At 43.9% G+C, this 14657-nt stretch overlaps 1 protein-coding gene across 2 annotated transcripts in view; it reads left to right on the top strand.

Annotated features, from left to right (window-relative positions):
- The window catches only part of BEND4 (BEN domain containing 4), a 78310-nt gene extending 70841 nt beyond the window's left edge, over positions 1 to 7469 (top strand). The window contains exon 5 of one of the 2 annotated variants that reach the window (XM_083165916.1): positions 6780 to 7469. In XM_083165916.1, coding sequence (XP_083022042.1) covers positions 6780 to 6997 — 218 coding nt within the window. In that variant the 3' untranslated portion in view covers positions 6998 to 7469. The remainder of the gene's footprint in view (positions 1 to 6779) is intronic. The other variant, XM_083165980.1, reaches the window with a different exon arrangement.
- The last annotated feature ends 7188 nt before the right edge of the window (positions 7470 to 14657 follow it).

The raw sequence follows: 14657 nt of genomic DNA, 5'->3' as shown, positions 1-14657 counted from the left end.
AATTGCAGGCAGTTTTGGATTGGGTGCGACCTACTAATTTGAAGGCCATCCAAAGGTTTTTAGGTTTCGCCAACTATTATAGGCGATTCATCCGTTCCTTTTCTGATTTGGTTGCCCCCATAGTGGCTCTCACTAAAAAGGGTGTGGACCCCTCTGTTTGGTCTTTTCAGGCAGAGCAGGCATTTGTTGCACTAAAACGGGCCTTTGTCTCAGCTCCTGTTTTGAGGCATCCTGATCCGGAGTTACCCTTTGTGGTAGAGGTAGACGCCTCAGAGGTGGGAGCAGGGGCTGTGTTATCTCAGAAACATCCTAATACTTCATTCCTCTTTCCATGTGCCTTTATGTCCCGAAAATTCTCGTCAGCCGAGGCCAACTATGATGTGGGCAACCGGGAATTGCTCGCCATTAAATGGGCCTTCGAGGAGTGGAGGCACTGGTTGGAGGGGGCCAACCACCAGATCTTGGTGATTACAGATCACAAAAACTTACAATACCTCGAATCAGCCAAACGCCTGAATGCGCGACAGGCCCGTTGGGCGCTATTTTTTACGCGTTTCAACTTTATTATTTCCTTTAGACCAGGCTCAAAGAATGTTCGAGCAGATGCCCTTTCACGGAGCTTCCTTCCTAAACAGGAAGTTAAGGAATCCCCCATGTCGATTCTGCCAGCATCAATTATTCATTTCGGTCTTACACAGACCCTTAAGGAGTTGCTTCTCCAGGTTCAAGATCAGGCTCCCAGCCAAAAGCCCCCTGGATGCCTTTTTGTTCCACCATCCTTTAGAAGGGAGATTTTAACAGAATTCCATGAAAGCAAAATTGCAGGACATCCCTTAAAACTTCTGTCTCGAAGTGTCTGGTGGCCAGACATTGCTGCTGATACCAGAGAATTTGTTCTTTCATGTCCAGTCTGTGCGAGATACAAAACTCCCAGAACTGTGCCGATTGGACAATTGATTCCTTTGGCCATTCCTGCAAGGCCATGGTCACATATCGCCATGGATTTTGTGGTCGATTTACCTGTTTCGTCGGGTCTCCAGATAATCTGGGTCATTATTGACCGTTTTAGTAAAATGGCTCACTTCATCCCCTTGCCTCAGCTGCCGTCGGCAAAAACTTTGGCCAGCCTGTTCCTTCTCCATATCTTCAGACTTCATGGCCTGCCTAAGGACATTGTGTCAGACCGGGGTCTCCAATTCGTGGCACGTTTCTGGAGGAGTTTTTGTGCGACCCTTAAAATCAAATGCAGTTTGACCTCTGCGTATCATCCCGAATCTAATGGGCAGACGGAACGACTTAACCAGTCCTTAAAGCAGTACCTGCGATGTTTCGTCTCGAAAACACAGGATGATTGGTCAGAATTCTTGCCCATTGCTGAGTTTGCATATAATAACGCACATCATACTTCAACCAAAATGTCACCATTCTTTGCAGTTTATGGGTTCCATCCCAAAGCCAACGCTCTTGGGCCAGAGGAGCCAGTATCCTCATCCTCATCCACTTCTCGACTAAGAGTAATCTGGAAGGAGGTACATCTGGCTCTAAAAAAAAACGCGTTTAAGGAAAAGGTCTTTGCCGACCGTTCTAGACAACCTTGTAATTTCAAGGTGGGGGACAGGGTTTGGTTGTCAACCCGTAATATTAAGATTCGCCAAACTTCAGCCAAATTTGGACCTAAATTCATTGGCCCATTTTTTATCATCAAGAAAGTGAATCCTGTGGCCTTCCGTTTGCAAATTCCCAGATCCCTGAGGATCGCTAATACCTTCCACTCCTCTCTTTTAAAACCTGTAAAAATTTCAAAAAAATTCCCACGGAGGATGTCCCAGGGAAAAGCTCCAGTAAAGTTACACGGGCAACCGGAATATCTGGTCGAAAAAATCCTGGATTCCAAATTCATGCGGGGGTCTCTTCGGTTTCTGGTTCACTGGAAAGGGTATGGTCCAGAAGAGAGGTCCTGGGTTTCTGAGAAGAACTTACATGCCCCGAGGCTGAAGATGGAATTCTTTCAGAACTTCCCTGATAAACCTGGGGGTAAGGGGTCATGCACCCCTCCTCGAGGGGGGGGTACTGTCAGGCGCCGGAGGTGCACTCTGGCAGGGAAGGGGTGCACAGCCGCCCGGCCGCACGGCAGCGTAGCGCCTGGTTGCTCAGCAACCAGAGACGCTAGCTGTCTTCAAGCCAGGACGCAACCTCCGGCGGAAGCCGTCGGGGTTGCCCGGCAACGGAGGACGCCGGCAACAGGCGGCGGAAGTGTCTCTCCCCGCTCTGGCGTTGCTGGGCAGCGTGCAAGACGCTGTCCAGCGCGCGCTATCCCGGCTGGGGGTAATTAGGTTCATCTGCCTATTGGTCACACTCCCTTTTTAAAGGGAGTCAGTCCAGCCAGACCCCCGCCGGTGATAGCTTCTGATATGCTGTCATCTGCCTGATCCCTTCGGCTCCAGCGTTCTGCCTGTCTGTCATCTCTGCTGCTGCACAGATACCTCCTTGGCTGTCAGTCTGTTCCACAGTAAGTTCCCCTTTTAGGGGATCTGGTTCCTTACCTCTTTCAAGTTGCCCTCCTGGGCATTTCTTTATATTTGGTTTATATTACCCTCTGTTCTGGTCTTTAGAGGGTTCTCCAGCAATTGCTGGGTCTTGTTTCAGTTTCCCCTACCTGGGGATTGCCAGTAGGGGTTTGCTTTAGTGTTCCGTGTTTGTACGTTACGTCTTGTTGTGTGCTTTTGGTGTGGTGTATTTTTTCTTGTGTATGCGACGCGGTCGCAGTGGGTGGCGACTAGGTCGCTGGCGCTTTTAGCCGCGTTAGCTAGTTACGGCAAGTTGCCTTTTTTCCCTTAATTTCAGTGAGGGTCCTTTTAGTTAGATTATCCTTTTGGCCGTACCCTGAGGGGGTCTCCGGTTCCTTGTATTTACATAACACCTGGCTGCACCGGAGCTAGGGCGGGCTTAACTCGCCCTCCCAAACGTGGCGGCTACAGGCGAAGCCTAGCTCCTGCAGGAACCGGTCACCCAACTCTGGGGGCCAACAGAGTGAGCGTAGGACTCCGCCGTGGCTGTCCTGAACAGCAGTCCCGGCTGCGGGTGTATACCCAAAACCTAACAGCAGGAACACTACGCTGATTCTGACAGGGACGCTACACTAACTACGTAACAGCCGCCGTGAAACTACACAAGTACCGCACATTCTAATGAAGCGGTCCAGCATGGGCAAACTCTTGCACTCAAGCATGGGAAACAGTAAGGAGAGGCGTCGGCCATCGGCCAACCATAGAGGGCGGGAGGTAGTATGAAGTAAGATGAGGTTGGAGATGTATGGAGCAGTGGAATTAGAGATGGCCTTGTATGGCCACACATAACCCAGGGAAAACCCTTTTCCTGGGTTGGTGCCCCTGAAATTCTTGCTATGTCTAGAAGGAACTATTACATAAACCCTTTATGTGATGTTAACAGTGTGCCGGACGCTATGCTCTTATCAACCACTTACAATATAAGACTTTAGATGCAATTTTGTTTTGCTGTGTATCGTACTGTTTTAAAATACATTATGAACATCCCCTCAATACACACAAACACATACATGAAATACACAGCGGGCAGTTACCGTACAGGGGTATGGGAACAGCTGCTGTGCTGCTACTTATTTATAAAATGTTGATAATTATAACCAGGTCATTGGTAACTTAATAACTTGAAGATTTAAACCTGATCAAAATGGGGTACTTCAACTAGTATCCAGACTTATGAAAGATTGACTATAGGTTGACAGTCATAAGGGCGACCACTATTGGTCAACAGTCAAAAGGTCAACAGGATTAAAAGGTTGACAGTCAAAAGCCCGTTTTCTGGAAGTGTAAGGATAACGCCAGGAGTACCCAGGAGTTTGAAGTGAAGTCGTATGACATAAGCTACGGCCCCGTACCAGGTTGATTTTGCTATGTAATTGATTGCTGCTTTAAAAAACATGGGAAAACTCTCCCAAAATCTCTCACTTTCTGAAACTCTCACCCTATTAAATTTGGCCCTAGGTTGTACCCCACCATCCATCAGTGGGATTTTAGCAATTGTTTGGCTTTATTTTCAAACAGTGCCAATGTTAAACTATTGCCCTTAATCATATTTGTATGCAATGCTGATGTTCACGCACCTGAGTGATTATCGGTAGACTGTGCATACACATCAATCACAGAAAGAGACAGTCTGACAGCAATAGATCATTTACAGCAAGCAAAGAACTTGTATCATGAAATTTAATTTTTGTGATGTACTTGTGGGCAGGCTCTACAGGAGCTGGAAATGGAGAGGGGAGGAGTTGATACTGGAAAGGGGAGGGATCAAGATTTATTTTTAAACTGGCCCCTCAAAAACAAAGTGTAGAACCACCCCTGTGTATGGATGGAAGAGACAGATAGAGGGGTATATTCTATATGGGCGGCGAGCCCCTGGCGATGAGCTATACGGCGAGCAGTGCCTATAGCTTGCCATCAGAGTATTGAACGGTCTCCCCTTTACTCGCTGTTTCCACTTCACCTGTTCCCTGAGGCGAGGTCGAAACTGTGAGTGCGGCCATCAAAATGGCGGGGTTCGCTGCATTTAAGGGAATCGCAAGGATTTTTGCAAAACATTGAATACGGCTAGGGGGTTATACGGTGAGGATGGCTTTTCCTTGCCAAAAAAAGCCATCCTCGCCATACAAACCCCCCTTACTGCAGCTCGCCGACGGCATAGAATATACCCCAGAGTGGATTTCAGAGGAGAATGAGAGATGGTCTTGAGGGATTTATATGAAGGATGCAGTAGCGGCCTATTAGGGCTCCAACAACTCCACCATGGTGGCCATCAGACTGACTGTGGGAGGAGAGGTTTCCTGTAGTATAGGCATCAGGAGAGTTGGTGTCAGTAGTAGATAGCCAGGTTACACACACACATCTCAGCATGTGCAGATATAGGCACAATTTAAGGAGTGCAGTTAGAGCCGTTGTCCAAAAGTGTGAGGTTCCTATTTTATTTATTAATATGTAGAACGTTATGCATCCTCTGTATGAAGGGTTTGCATTCAATTTACTATTAGACAGCTTTTGTCTACAGCCTCTGGGTGATCTGAATGAATCTTTTTAATATCCATTTGATAGAAAAGAGGCGGCAGCTAAGAGATCATTAATTAAAGTATACAAACCTCAGTCAATGATCATTTGAACAAGTCATATCAATCCGTAAATGCAGATTAACAGATGTCCCATTTGTGATCACTATTTAAAGCCCCGCCAGATGTTGCAGCTACATAAATGAAACCAATGGAGATTATAAAGTATAAACTAACAAACTGAAACATGAGGCACAGCTCACTATAAAGCAGAATAATGGTATTATAAAGAGTATGATCTCCTGTTTAATCTAATTGGTTGAAGAGATGCTGTGCACGAAACGTGGCCCAATTTTCCTGATAGTGCGGGTAGGTTCTCTCCACGTTCTAACCTTTTGCTTTTCAGATTGTGTGGGTCATAAAGAACAAAAAATACACAATTCAGCACTTGTTATAGGTATTCTATAACATTACAGGATCAAAATCACAAAGTGATGATAAACAAAAGAAATGGGTCTATTTCGGAGATGCCTGCAGATCCAATATGTAGCACTGCGCATGTGTTGCCATGGTCTTATGTTGGCGGTCACAGAGAGGATTTATTGGCAAAGTAATTTACTGTCCGGCTCCTTTTTTGGTGGTTACAGTGCAGGTGTGTTGTGGCACAGAGTGTGTCTCAGCCGTGAATGCAAACCTGTATGTGGTAAATGTGATGGGCGTGTCTCAGCCTACCAATAACAGTGCTGGGCAGATCTCAGCCTACCAATAACAGTGCAGGGCGTGTCTCAGCCTACAAATAACAGTGCTGGGCATATCTCAGCCTACCAATAACAGTGTTGGGCATGTATCAGCCTACCAATAACAGTGCAGGGCATATCTCAGCCTACCAATAACAGTGCTGGGCATGTCTCATCCTACCAATAACAGTGCTAGGCATATCTCAGCCTACCAATAACAGTGTGGGCATGTCTCTGCCTACCAATAACAGTGCTGAGCATATCTCAGCATACCAATAACAATGCAGGGCGTGTCTCAGCCTACCAATAACAATGCAGGGCGTGTCTCAGCCTACCAATAACAGTGCTGGGCATGTCTCAGCCTACCAATAACTGTGCTGGGCATATCGCAGCCTACCAATAACAGTGCTGGGCATGTATCAGCCTACCAATAACTGTGCTGGGCATATCTCAGCCTACCAATAACAGTGCAGGGCATGTCTCAGCCTACCAATAACAGTGCTGGGCATATCTCAGCCTACCAATAACGGTGCTGGGCATATCTCAGCCTACCAATAACAGTGTTGGGCATATCTCAGCCTACCAATAACAGTGTTGGGCATATTTTAGCCTACCAATAACAGTGCCAGGCATATCAGCCTACAAATAACTCCTGGTTTTGGGAGCAGCTCCAAACCAGGCCCTTAATATGTTTCTGTTCATATGTGAAAATCTACCCCAACCTATTCTAAGGAATCATTGGATGTAGTGTAAAAATGTTTTTATTATTTTATATACTACATACTTCATAAACAATATCTACAATCTGATTGGCTGCAGTAGTGCAACACTTCTAATTTTATAAATACTCACTTATGACTGATAGTAGTTAGAATTTAAAAAATTACCATAATTTACTAGGTCTGGATTTTCATCATTAATTACTAATCTGAAATCTGTTTTTTTGTTCTTTTATTGGGCAGAGTTTATTAGGATGCACTGCACGTCCAACCCTGATTGGTGGATGCCATCTGAGGAGCAGATCAACAAGGTCTTCAGTGATGCTGTAGGACATGCACGTCAAGGGCGCGCGGTTGGAACCTTCTTCCATAATGGACACTCCTATTATGATGTCATTGACCACCAAGCGTGTCAAGAGGAGATTTTTAACAGAGGCTCCCATGATGGGTCTGGAGATTGATGAAAAATTAAGACTAAGAAAGAAATATGAAATGAGGAAACAAAAAGATACGAAAGAAAAAAGTTAGCCACAAAACGAAACCTTAGTGTTATAGTTCAGTTAATGTGTCTTCAATGTTTTGTTGCTGTGCCAAGGGCTTGGGACACTCAAGGGCCCTTCCAGCAGTAAGAGTCTGCCACTAAACCAGTCCAAAGTATACAAGTCTGTGCAGTGTGTGTGTAAGAATTCTGTCATTTGGTAAAGCTTCAGGGACTTCCTGTGGACTGCATTACGTGACTGTTAATCACTGTCTCCAAATAGAACACAACAAGGCTCAAACATTCTGGACCTGAATCTCACTGGACAAGACTGTGTTGGTGTGTTCTGTAGAATTAGCTTTAATAGAATTTGCATTTTCACGTTTGAGTTAAATTATGCAAAACTTCCACTTGTTATATCCTGTGTTCATAAAACGTCGTCACCACTATCCTGACACTGAATATTTTTCTGTGCCTTCTCTTTTGGGTTGTTTCTGTTATAAACTGTTTTGTCCCCCCTATATTGTGTTAGTGACAGTAATAGAGAAACTGGAGAAAATTGGATTCTCTTTCAAAGCAATCACTTGATCGTTATCCCCGGTGTCCTTTGTTATACTGTCTCACATAACATGCAAAATAATGGGATCAATGATTAAGAAGATATTTATACTCTGATTTTTCAAGTGGCCTCAGTGTGATTTGTTAGGAAACAGAGCTCAGTCCTCTCTCCCTCCAGTCTATCCTTCCATTGCAGCACCTTGCTGATTGGAGGAGAGCAGAAAACCGTTTTGCTGAAACTTAAAAAAAATTGTTACACATGAAATCAATTCCAAACCATAATGTAACATTAAAACATAGTTCACCATGACGTAATGATGATGGAGCATTGCATGCAATGCTGGTATTCACACAGTTGAGCTGTTCTCAGCCAACTGTGAATGCGGTCATACAAAGAGAACATAACAACAGCTTCCAGATCTGGCGGCCATTCTTCATCACGATAAAGCTCAGGGAGTTGATATTCCCTGCATCTACGTCAATGCTGCCTACACAGTTGCTAAGAGTTGGCAATGGCTGCTTCACTTGCGTTGTTCAGCCTGAAATATTGCGTTTGTGTACAAATCATCTGGAGATCAGGCCCACAGACTGGACGTGGAGGATTTCTACAATGCTTGGGGCAGTGTATCCAACTATTTCTTCTTACCATCCACGTCTTGTACGTTTATTAACCCTTTGAGTGCCAAAGTTGCTGTGAGAGATGTGCAAATAGCCGCTAAAAAAGTTCAGGGTCGTAGTACAGGAATATGAATCACTAATTATCGCCGTCAAGTGATATCAAGTTAATTCATTGAAGTTTAGTTAAATATTTAGTAAAAAAAAAAAAAAAAAAAAAGGACAATCGCTGTGAGTGGCGGTGGCATTTTTAGCGGCTATTTTGCACATTTCTCACAGCAATGTTGGCACTCTAAGGCTTAAGTATACATGCTTTCTCCCCTGGAACGACGGGGAGTTTGTCCAATTCTGGGTACTTCGTGCACATCCCATGGAGTAGACAGACTGCCAGATGTTAATTGTCATTAATGACACTGTTGCACAATGGGGACGAGGCCATTGCCTCCCTGCAACTTTCTTCTGGACGCCCCTTTGAGTTTCTCATGACATCATCATTTTAAAAGGCAAATTGTATTTAAATAAAGTTGTACATTGTTTATACTGCTTCTGAGATTTTACCCTTTTGGAGAGAACATCTTTCATTCATCAATTCAAATTAACAAATTTAGACCAGATTTCACCCAAAATTTTGAGAATGAGTGGCTTATGGCTGGCAGACAAGTCGGGCTTCGTGTGATCTTACACTGAAAATAAATTCTATGGAATATTTAAAAACTAGAATTTCAAACCATTTGGTAATGCGAGTACTAATTCCAGTTTCCCAACACATGCCAATACAAGAGTGAAGATAAAGGAAGAACAACGTTGTTATTAAACGGCAAGCTATATTGAGTGTATGTATTGAGTGTCCATTCAGGATATTTTATAAATATTCTATAGCTCTGTGGTGTGAAATATTCATTGTGGAACCAATTTCAATTCCAGGTAAAAACTTTCTGATTACTGTACATTGTTATTTGATCTTGTTGGAAATTTCACCCATATCACCATATTACAGTAACTCACCTAAGCATTGGCACCCAATTCGTATCTCACAGAACCACAGTATAATCTCCCCACAAATGCTAGTGCCGTTTTGTTTCCAACATGTTATTCCCAAGCAGCAGTAGCATATATTTGCGCAATCTGCTGTCTGATCATTCCTTAACATTTATCAGGACATCACAGAGTCACCACCACCACCACCCCCCATCCAATGTGCACCTACAGATGTATCAATTTGACACAATTTTATGAACTTTCTAGCCATCAATCATGTGATCCTGGTAAATGTTGAGTCATTGGTACCTGAAATTTAGAGGGGTTGAATTCTAGAGACTTGGCCTAGTACAGGCGGTATGGGAATCTATTCATGTTTAACAATATATAAGGTAGGCTACCAGATGAATCCATTATGAATTGTAATTGTTTTCTTGACTCATGGCTGCTTTGCAAATTAGGGATCATACACTTTATCATTGCTTTTTCATATCTCAATACAAATAGAGATGTTTAGGAGAAGTGTAAACGGACCATAGACCAAAGGCGCAGACAAGGGGAGAAGAGACCGCTCGATAATTGGAACTTAACCAAACACTCCTAGATGGATATAGAGATCATTCATTACCTGGAGTTGGCTTAACAATAGTCAAGAAAATTGAGCAAGTTCAATAACTAATCCAAATGAGCCTCAACATTTTTCAGGCTTTGAACGATTATTGTTCAGAAAAATCATTTCATCTGCTGATCTGAATGATTATCCTGCAGTGTACTGTATGGACAGCTTAAAAAGGGTTTCTCAACCTATTTAAATTAAAGGTCCTGATATAGAACTTACAAGTTAAATTCCCAACATGGTGATGTAGTCTCTGGGTGCCCACAGCTATCCAATTGGTTGTGCAGTAATATCACAATTGGCAAATTTAGAAATCCAACACAGCTAGTGCCATGGGGACTAGTAGTCGTGAAACCACATGCGGTACCAGCATCAAAGCCAGTACTTCATTCCAGAAATACCATGCACCACAACTAAGCTCTGGGCATTTGTTGCGCTGAACAGCATCTCCTGACTTAAGTAGCCGATGCAATGCTGACAATTGAATAGCTTGGAACCAGGGGCTGCATCGTCGCACTGGGAAGTAAACTCCACTCAAAGAATTTGCTAGTTTAACAATTGTGGACAAATTCCTGGGTGCTGAAATTCTCATGGATATAACCTTGTAATGCATTCATCGCAGTATGACCTTTGCCATTTTAAATACACAGACACTACAGTACCTGAGATTTCAGTACTCTTTGTTCACATATGAAAAGCCACAACTTTTTAGAAATACAATTTACAAGGATAATATGTATTAAGAATGAGCTTTTATGACGGTGGCTGTGAATATCTTGTCATGCCAGTCAGCTTATACAATACCACGGCAATCCTTTAGCATTTTGATGATTACATTTTCACGGAGAGGATCTCTTCCAGTTGTCATTTGGATGACATTCTGATTCATTCCACTGCCCACACTGCACATCAATATCACATTAAGTTAGTACTGCCAGATTTGAAATTCCAATATTCGAGGAGCCACATCAAACCCAGCTACACAGTGTCTGACTTCAGACATTAAACAGACCCTGAAAGACATCTGTACGGAATTAACCTCAACTATCAGTGAAAGAAGGAATACAGCACTTTCTGGGCTCACAAACAAGTGGCCTACATGCGTAGCGAGATGGGGAGATGAGCGTTCTGAGTGATGCTAGCGATGCACAGTGCCACTGAGCGATCTGTTAGGGCCAGTGTTCTCCATGAACCCGGCAGTTAACTTGATTTATCCAGCATGCTAGATATTAATCGCTAAGGCGATAACGACTCGCCGGGCCAGGCATCACCATTGCTATGCTCCTACACATGGAGCGTCGTAGGGGCATTCTGCCCAGGGATCGCTACTTGTGTAGGCCCCATTACCAACTTGTATTTGGAAACATAGTCTCAACATCAATCCTACACTGCACTAATATCCCAAAGCTGGCTAATCTGGAGCAGTATCCGCTTTTCAGTTTCCCCCAAAGGCTCTTGTGCAAATACATCAATAGAATTTCGAATGGACTATCTCATTGCCATCTGCACCTGTAGTTGCGACAGATGCTGCACCTTTGCCAAGCTCAATAGGCATCAGACACACCTATCAACCATGACTCAAAAATACCACACTCTTTGCTCATTTGATATTTGGAGCAAATGCACTTATTAGAACTGATGTATGTTGTAGTACGATATGGCCACTTGTAATCCATCACAGCAAAGTGTCAAATTTGCATAACATCAATGGTTACACATCGCATGTTTTACCTACAATTACGAGGTTCCTGTGCGTCTTGCAGTCGCAGATCCTATGGGCTGCCATGAATATTTGTCTCAACCGGTAGCCCCTGCTAGGATCACATGAGATACATTGTATGCAAAAGGACCACATACAATATTTCTTATGCAATCCTGTCCCCCAAGAGCAGTCAGGTGAGATGATGCATACGCATACAAGCTACTACTGTACCGCATGTGATACCTTACACTAGTGGATGGCCGCCTTAAGACTGTATTACTGATATTTCACCTGCTAATGAGTTCTCAGTCACTGATGCGATAGTGCACAATTTTATGTTCCTAGTCAAATGGAAGAGTTCTGGTACGGAGAAGAGATCTTTGGTAAGTCTTTTATGTGCGTGTTACAAAAAGGTTACTTACGCAAAAACTAGTAAAGCAGTTCTCCCTGGCCCTTTCTATAAAGCCCTGTGCCAAATCGTAGACTGCGGTCACTGCACATATAGAAGAGTATCAAGATAGTCACCACATTGCTATGTTGTAAGGAAGTAGCCAAAGATGGGACAGCCATATAATTTGTGTCTGATCTAATGCAGTGCGATAAATTCTGAAGAGCGTACATCAGGCCCTGTGGTAGGAAGCGGTTTGCTTAGTTCTAGGAAATTTAGTTTACGTTAAATGGTCTGCTATCCCGACATATAAAGTAGAATCTTAAAACCAATCACATTTTGAGCATTATCGTGAAGATGTCCGTGTAACAAAATTCTAATTATATTGAGAGTTTTATCAACCCAACTGGTGTAATATATTATCCGAGAACGTTTATACTAATGCTGGGTACACACCAGAATGACCATGACCGTGCGACTATTTCCTTGAAATCATACGGTAGTCGCCCGATCTGCACCCAGTCGAAGAGAGATTGACAAATCCTTACTGCAGCAGGTAAAATCTCCAAAGCGACCAAAAGACTGGCGGGGACGCACATTGGTTTAGAATCGCATTGAGAACATGCCTAATTCCGATTTTTTTTTTTTTTTTTTAACATACAATCAATCAGAATCTCATCGAAATTGGGAGAGTTGAGTCCCAATGTGTACCCAGCATTACAGTGCTGTATAATATTAGTGGCGCTTTTTACACAAAAACCATAAGATCTAGGCTTCATCATGCTTGCTCTGTTCTGCCTGCTTAGAACCGATTTGCATGAGGATCATAAAAAAAGCTGGATGGAATAGATAGTACATAGGGCCTGATTCAAACCTGTGCACTAGGCTGCGAGTATACACAGCCTGGAGAACAGGTCTGAAACAGGTCAGTGCTGCCCCAGCCAAACGCATCCCCTCACTAGCACGGGAAGGGATGTGTACGAGAACACACACTCTCACATGCGGCGGTAGGGGAGAGAAATCATTCAATGGCCGTCCTGTGACGTCAGCTGCCCTCTCCGAGCAGGCATTGCCCCCCCCCCCCCCCCCCCCGCTGCGTAATAATCACACATGCGCAGACCACCCAACTATCGGACACGGGATCTGCATTGGCCCCACAGACTAGTAGCAGACTGCAGAACATTTAGCCGCATACCATCTTGTGAAGTTTACATTTGGTCACATAACTAATCATATAGTAATGGTGAGAACTGGGAAGGCGAAAAGAAGCCAAGAGACATTTTGAATAGTTTTATTTTTATTAAAATATTTTTTTTTCCTTTAACTTTGGTACTGACCATGTAAATACATACAGTAACACAATGACACCTCAGCTCCTAAGTCAGGAGAATGCCATATGGACTACAGTACGTTACGCAATAACGTAAGCTGCAACATACACCTATCCCACCCTGTGACCGGTATTCAATGCCCTGGCGGCGAGCTATCGGTACATAGAAGTGCCATAGCTCACCGCACGGGTATTCTATGCATCCTCGCCACTTGCCTCCTCTCCGGTCCCCTGAGGCGAGGTGGAAACAGCGAGTGTGGCCATTAAAATGGCGGTGCTCGCCACAAAATGCAACAGACTCGCTGCAATTGTGGTGAACCTCGCCGTTTAAGGGGATCCTCGCCGGCCTCTCACGCAGAGGATTCTGCCCAAACATTGAATATGGCGAGGGGTTTGACAGTGAAGATTTTCAACAAGGAAAAACCATACTCCCTGTACAAACCCCCTCGCCAGCCGCATTGAATACCCCTCTATAACAAGGCAATGCCATCAGAATAAATGTGGTTTCATTGCCACGTTTGCCAAGATACGAGGGGAGGTAATATGTGATACTTACTATACAATCTGAAGTGGCTTTGAAATGTGCTACTGAAATTTCAATAATCAAGAAAAATTGTACCTGCAGCAGATTATATTAGACCGGACGTCCTGCTCTCATGTCACTGAACACCATTTAGAAATGTTTTTTTTCCCCATAAATAAGTTTTAAAGTCATCAGTTATTGTGAGTCAGCTGTCTGTTGCCAGGTCCTGGCTAATAGCAGTTTGGTCCAAGTGTATCTGTCAGGTCAAGCAGTGAAAAGAGTATAGAAGATATCCATAGCAACCATCCAGCTTCTACCTATTATCAAAGCGGTTTGGTTGCTATGGGCCACTTCCCTACTCTTTTCACAGTTGGATACATCAACCTCATAGCCCTCTTCCAACTACACACTGTACAATTAGACAATGTAGCTTAAGTATAGCGGTTATGAATGCACTTTACTGGGTGGGGGGGGGTCTGTAAACGTAAAACTACATTGTACAGCTCCCCTGAAAGGTCAGTGACCATCTATGTAAGAGAAAGAGACCGGTTAAGCCAGGCATGTCCAAACTATGGCTCTCCAGCTGTTGTGAAACTAGAAGTCCCATCATGCCTTGCCACAGTTTTGCTATTAGGGAGTGCTAAAACTATGGCAAAGCATGCTGGGATGTGTAGTTTCCACAACAGCTGGAGGGCCAGAGTTAGGACATGCCTGGGTTAAGCAGATATTCTAGAGCAGGCATGTCCAACAATGGCCCTCCAGATGTTGTGAAACTACACATCCCCAGCATGCGTTGCAATAGTTTTAGCATTCTCTAATAGCAAAACTGTGGCAAAGCATGCTGGAATGTGTAGTTTCATAACATCTGGAGGGCCACAGTTTGAAGACCCAAGTTCTATATAGTATATAGAGAAAGACACGTCATTTCAGCAC

The sequence above is a fragment of the Crinia signifera genome, chromosome 1 (genome assembly GCF_055691185.1).
Source record: "Crinia signifera chromosome 1, ASM5569118v1, whole genome shotgun sequence".
Classification (NCBI taxonomy): domain Eukaryota; kingdom Metazoa; phylum Chordata; class Amphibia; order Anura; family Myobatrachidae; genus Crinia; species Crinia signifera.
This window is presented reverse-complemented; position numbering and strand designations above follow the sequence as displayed.